The sequence below is a fragment of the Aptenodytes forsteri genome, unplaced genomic scaffold (assembly GCF_000699145.1).
Source record: "Aptenodytes forsteri isolate BGI_AS27 unplaced genomic scaffold, ASM69914v1 Scaffold387, whole genome shotgun sequence".
Lineage (NCBI taxonomy): Eukaryota > Metazoa > Chordata > Aves > Sphenisciformes > Spheniscidae > Aptenodytes > Aptenodytes forsteri.
The window spans coordinates 36947-43877 of NW_008795368.1; the positions used below are offsets into that span (position 1 = coordinate 36947).

The following is a 6931-nucleotide window of genomic DNA, read 5'->3' on the forward strand; positions in this document are numbered from 1 at the left end:
CACTGACACAACAGTTATTTGAAAGGGAAATTTTCACAGAGCTGGAAACAGTTATAAATAAAAAACAGTTTGAAGAAAAAAATGTCAGCAGAAAAATATGAATAATAGCTAGGAAGTATTTCACAACATATCCCACACTCAAGGTGAAAAGCTGCACCGATTCAAAAACTAACCTGGCTTAGGAACCTTTACTTCTCATTAGTAAATGAGAAATGAAAAAATGGGATGTGAATGGTAGCAAATATAAATAAGGAGTTGTAGAAAACCGCTGTGGAAAACAAAAGAATACAAGGAGATAGTCACAGACAGCTAAGGTCCTAAGAAGGCAGTATTTTAAAATCTATCAGAACCAGAAAAAATAATTCCCAAACTCTTAATTACTAGAGAGAAATGACAGAATTGTCTAAGATAATCAGAAAAGACAAATACTCTATTCCATATCAAGGCAAAGCTACACAAGAAATTCCTATCATCTAACAACATAGTTCTTTTCATTTCAACACAAGTTAAGGAGAATGCCAAATGATATGAGAATAAACATTTTTAAATCAGTGGCCCAGATACATTACATTTAAAAGTTTTAAGAGAGGAGGGATCCCATCTGAACTACAGGTTTTGGTTTTAACAAGTCTTGAGTGCTGTGATTCTCTGGTTCCAGAAAGAACCGAAGTACACAAGATGACTGCCAGCTTTACCAAAAAAGCAGTAAGTGAAAAATTATGGGATTATGATGAGTAATCAGTTGGATCAGGGCTCTATTGTGGTGGTAAGGCTACAAGATAAATGCAAGTCTTGGACATGGGATGAAACTGCTGAACAGAAAGCTGTATGTGCAGGCAGAAGAGAATATAACTACCGGAGGATGCTAGATCCTTATCCTCACATAAGTAGGTTTGTTTTTATACTACAGCTAAAACCAAATGTACCAGTACAATCAGAGCCTATGCTGATTGGTGCCTGATGAGGATATAGTCTATAAAATATAAGTGGATATATGTGTGCCAAATATACAGAGAGCCAGGTTTTCTTCTTTGATCTGTGATACGTAAATAGTTAACTAATGACCAATTTAGTGTTATTTTAAACTATTATTTATGTAACATAGTTAACTAAGGATCAATTTAATGTTATTTTAAGCTCTCGGTTATGATCCTGCATCCCCTCAACCACAATGCTGGAAGACGGATGAATGTAACATAAACAAAACAGAGTAAGTGTGTGCATCCTATAAAACGGAGTACAGAAGTTCTGGAAATATTTCAAGTATTTGGAACTCACTAAAGTATTTGCTCAACATGCTATATATATTTTCCCAAACTTTCCCTCATGTATTACGAAAAGCCTTCTTCATGTATGTCTGGAAAAAAACTCCACTGTTTTTATAAAATATTATTAAATTTTCACCTGATTTCTTGGACGTTTGCTGTTCTGATGCTTGACTGAGTTGTGATTGATTAGATGAAAGCTTGTTTTTGCTGCTACTGGAATACAAGGCTGCCTTTTGGCTTGTTTCCTGAGGGTCTAATTTTACTCTTTTAGTTTGGACTTCTGTTTCAGTAAACTGTGAAAGCACATTGGTCTTTGCATTTCCTTCTTCTCCTTTTTTTTCAGTGCCTTCTGTTCCACTTACTCCAGCAAACACTTCTTCATCTGTTAGTTTAACAAAAGAACTTAAGAGTATCTATGACATAATACTCAGTAATTTCAGAAATTATAACTGATATTAAAATGAATGTCAAAATCACCACCTAGTCTAGGTTAAAAAATGCCTGCAGTAACTCACTCGATTTTTGAAAATACATTAACAAAATAAATCCTTTAACCACTATTCACCATATGTTAAAGTCCTGAAATTGAATCCAAAACAATTCAAAGATTCCTTTGTGAAGATATGACCATTATTGATTCTTAGGTATTAAAAAAAATAAGGTACTTAAGACTTTCATTCTAATTAATGTAATAACCATTGCGGTCACATTCATTCTAATTATTGTAATAACCATTGCGGTCACATTTTGGTAAATACAATGGGGACTTGGATATATGAAACAGCCCCCAAAAACACAAAGCAAAAATTACTAACTAGTTAATCTGGCATAGTGGACTGTACCACAACACATTCCATATGTCTGCTATTTATTTATAGCAAAATATATTCTCTGGAGACCAACAGTTGGGTTTTTTTAATAAAATTCACAGAATGCTTACAACAAACTCATAAAATAATTATTTTCAAACAAAACATGGCACCTGTTTTCTGGGAGGTTTCTTTCTGCATATTTTCCACAATATGAAATGAATAAGGAGACTTGCTGTCTGCATTAACACCAAAATGCAAATCTGCTTTTGAGTTGGTCTCCTGAAGTTCCTCTCTCTTTAGTCTAATTTGAAGCATGTCCTTTTCATCGAGCTATAGGCTCGATCTCTAAACTACTAGCATTTTCAGTTTCAATGTGACATCCTTCAACACTCTCTTCTGCATTAAGCAGGATCCTCCCTCCTTTCTCCGGTTGTGGAGCCTTTTGTTCAATGGTGCTTAGTACACCACTGGTAGAATTATAAGGACTTCCAGAAACACTTTCTCCATTAGTACCTGCTAAAAGCTCATGTGCTAACAGTGTTTCTGCATTTGCTTGAAGTGTCTGTTCAGTGCGGCTGCTTCCATCTTCAGATATATTAGTATAAATGTTTTGCACCTCATTTACAATAGTCTGTTGCGGTATGTCTGTGCTGCCTGAATCCGTAAGATTTGCACACAGTGGTTCTGACTGATCTGTCTGTAAGGAAATCTGTTCAAACAAAGGTAAAGAGAGTTTTAAACTTAGAGCCGATCCATTAATTTTGTTTCCATCAACATCAAATTTAACTTGATTTGTCAACTTTTGCAAAGAAGTAATTAGCTCTGAAGGTATTATCGTACCGGTATTTAGATTCCTGTCACTCAAACTACTGCTGTAACTCTGTTTGAGACTATGTTGATCACTGTCATAACTCTTGACTTCCTGTTGTAACTTTAAAACAGATACATTGTGAGAGGAAGTCAAAGCAAGTAAGTATTGACTGAGAATCAAGTTCTGTTAAATCAGTACTCTGAGAATGCTGTGCAGACACTTTTTCTCCAGAAACCATGATGGGGGGCAATGCAAACTGGTGATCTCCTCCCGTTACAACAGAAGTTGCTGAGCTTCCACCAGTTCTGCCCTTTTCCTCTGTAAATGCATTTTCACTGCTACCACTGTTGAATTCATGTTCCTGTTGCAATTCTGTCTGACTTACCTCAGTTTTCCTACATCAACTGGGATGCAACAATTATGATTAGAAACAGCAACAGTGTGGCCCATTTCATTAGGTTCACCATCAGGGAAATACATTTTCTGTAATTTAACTGTTGCTTGGTTTGTAAGTGGACCTAAACATGAGGTCCATCTAACATGAGACATTATTTCTGAATAGTTTTACTCTTGGCTGTAGCCTCTAATATAAGAATAGCAGATTTATTTGTCTTTTTTGAACTTGTATTTTTTTTCATTCCTTTTTCTGCCTTTAGAATCCTGAAGAACTTTATTATTTGTATTTCACCAAATTTGTTTTTCTGCTTTGCTCATTTTCAGCAACATTTCCTTTGATGCTTTAGTATTATCATGTTGAACTGTGCCATCTGCATTTAATTCTATCTGCAAAACAGGCCATATACTTAATTTCATTTTCTGATAAATTGCTTTATTATATACTAAAAGAAAACTGTGCTATTATAAAATTAACTGATTTCCTCTGCCTGAACAGATTTTTAAGACAGCAGGACAAAGAAATTAAGGAACTAAGAAATATGTGTATGAAAGTGTAAAAATTAATGGGTGAAATCCAATGATAAATATTACTGAAGTGCTTTACACTTTTATTTATTTCTGAAAATTGAATTGTTTTCGAATGAATGCTCTGCCTTTAAAGAATTAAAACTACACTGCTTCTGTGGTCATATACCAGAGCTACAGTTTCACATTTCTGGCAAACCTGTCTGCAATGATTCTAGGAAATTATAAAGAAAGGGAAATAACACAGCAAAAACACGCAGAATTAACTCATGACAATCTTGCATCAAAACTGCTCCAAAGGCCAATGACTAACTAGAATTATCCTGTTGATTACTTCATATCTGGAGATAGACCCAGATCACAAACACTGCAACAACTCACACAACTGTTGAAATCATCAGTTACACAGCCACAGTAATAGGTTTTCTCAATTGAATGTTTACAACACCTTCTACTGGGAGAATATCCTTCGTCAATCAACTAATGTTTTAAAGTGTAATCTAAGACTATACACCATGGATGCTGTTATAGCATAACATTTCTAAGGACACCATTGACTGGACTACTGTGAGTAACAAGGACAGTTATCATAACCACATAAAACTTTAGGAAGCAAGAATAAAGTGTCTGTGCACACTGCATTATATGTTTCAGATATTACCAGTTATCATTGTTCAAAGGGGAGAAAACGAGGTGAGTACAGCTTTTAATGCCAAAAGCTGTTGTGCTATACGCAAACAAACTATGACCCAAGTGACTGATTATGGTGTCTTGTCTTCATGTGAGGCACTAGCTCCCACATCTTACTGACATCTCACAGCATAACTGTGCAACCCCTGTGCAAGACAGTGGCTCCCTAACCCTTTCCTATCAAAACACAACACAGAGGCAAGAAGCAGCTACCCTACTGCTACAAGCCAGACATCATCTTGCCATTTCAGGCAGGTTTCTGCAAGTACAAAGGGACACTGATGTACCATGCTTTTTTTAAGTTACCTCTGCAGCAACTGCAAAACCTCAGCGAGAACCACTGTCCATGAGAGGCAGCTGATTGCCTCTGTCTTGCATCTTCACGAGGCTGCAGCTTATCCCATGTACCAGTAAGGATCAGCAACTGCTTGCCAAAGAATTGGCATAACATTAAATATCACTCTGTTTCAGTCCCTGCTGGGTATGAAGCATCTAGTACATTATATGCTGGTTTTGAAACACATTTCTGAAATAGTCGTCTGCTTTAGTTTACTGAAGACTGCTAGCAAGCCCTTAACAGTTCAGCATCAAATTAACATCAGGATTCTTTGTAAAGATGTACCTGGTGCAGATTTGTATCTTCTATGCTTTGAGTATTTAACATATTCTTTAAATCATCTCCACCTGAAATGAAAATGAAAGACAGAAGGAAACCAGAATTGAAGAGACCATGATACTTTACTGTACATATACACCATCTTGTGTCCACAATCTTGTGTGTAACAGTACTTACCACATTTAGCTATCCAGAAAAATTACCAAGCCATAAGGGTTTTATTAGAATCTAAAACATATCAATACATAAAATATATATTAAAATCTTGGGAATCTGATCTTTGCTGCAGGTGGCATCTTGTAGAAAGCAGGACAGGTGAGAGTAAAGTATGACATTATGCTTCCAAATTTTTTTGAAGATTAGTGACCTGAGAAATTCTTTTTGAAACTTAGAGGAGCTACTACATTTCCTTAACTTCTAACAGGCTTCCCTGATCCCCAAGAGACTTTTCTGAAACCAGCGACGGTGGGATGATAGCCTAGCTTACATCTTTCCCTGTATAGCATATTTGGGCAGGGAAAGGGATGGAGTAGCTAAAGACAAGTCATTGGTGTAAAAATAGGCAAGGATGTTCCCCAGCACCAATTCAGCGCCTTGCTGGTGGTTTGCTTTAGCTTTCCAGATACCTGTGCTGACAAAATGGCATAAAAAGAGTATAGCAGCTACCAAGATCTTATTCTAGGTATTAATATACTTACTTAATCCATGCAACGCTATGTATTTACTTCTGGTCAATATGTTCTTAAACCTAGACTAGCCACACCTATTGAAAAAAATCTAGCTCATCACCCTTTGTTATTTTGTACTGCAACATGAACCCCAACCCCAGTCCTAAGATTCACTCAACAACCCACACTGGAAGCAGCCTTAAATTTAATAGGCATTTCACAGCATGGCAACTCTTTCTCCACCACTTTAGGGAATCTGGCATGCCAGATGTTAACCCTAGCCTTAGGGTCACTGTTAGTCCACTGGATCCTGCCAGTCTTAGTCCTAAATTAAGCCTAATGGTCCAGCTATTGAACACTGATTAAGCCAAACCCTAACCCAAACCATAATTTTGAACATATTTTTAGCCCACCAATCTTTGTTAAGGCTCAGAATATCTAGATGACCTTTGGTGGCTGCAGTCCTAACCTCTAATCATGGGATCTCCCAAATACAACAGTCCCTGTCAGGCTAATCTCTTACAGTAGCATTAACCTGAAACCAGTAACTCCTGCCTACTCCTACTGCCCTGATTCTAAACTTACAGAATCATAGAATCAAAGAATGGTTTGGGTGACCTTTGGTGGCTGCAGTCCTAACCTCTAATCATGGGATCTCCCAAATACAACAGTCCCTGTCAGGCTAATCTCTTACAGTAGCATTAACCTGAAACCAGTAACTCCTGCCTACTCCTACTGCCCTGATTCTAAACTTACAGAATCATAGAATCAAAGAATGGTTTGGGTTGGAAGGGACCTTTAAAGGTCATCTAGTCCAAGCCCCCCCTGCCATGGGCAGGGACATCTTCAACCAGGTCAGGTTGCGCAAAGCCCCATCCAACATGACCTTGAATGTTTCCAGGGATGGGACATCTACCACCTCTCTGGGCAACCTGTGCCAGTGTTTCACCACCCCCAGCATAAAAAATTCCTTCCTTATATCTAGTCTGAATCTACCCTCTTTTAGTTTAACACCATTCCCCCTTGTCCTATCGCAACAGGCCCTACTAAAAAGTCTGTCCCCGTCTTTCTTATAAGCCCCCTTTAAGTATTGAAAGGCCACAATAAGGTCTCCCCGGAGCCTTCTCTTCTCCAGGCTGAACAAC

At 37.5% G+C, this 6931-nt stretch overlaps 1 protein-coding gene across 1 annotated transcript in view; it reads right to left on the minus strand.

Moving 5' to 3' along the window:
* ANKRD31 (ankyrin repeat domain 31) overlaps nucleotides 1–6931 on the minus strand; it is a 76202-nt gene that overhangs the window by 34194 nt on the left and 35077 nt on the right. Inside the window, exons 12-14 of the mRNA XM_019472351.1 lie at nucleotides 5125–5186; nucleotides 2750–2789; nucleotides 1405–1521 (exon numbers count right to left, since the gene is read on the minus strand). Of these exons, the coding sequence (XP_019327896.1) occupies nucleotides 1405–1521; nucleotides 2750–2789; nucleotides 5125–5186 (219 nt within the window). The remainder of the gene's footprint in view (nucleotides 1–1404; nucleotides 1522–2749; nucleotides 2790–5124; nucleotides 5187–6931) is intronic.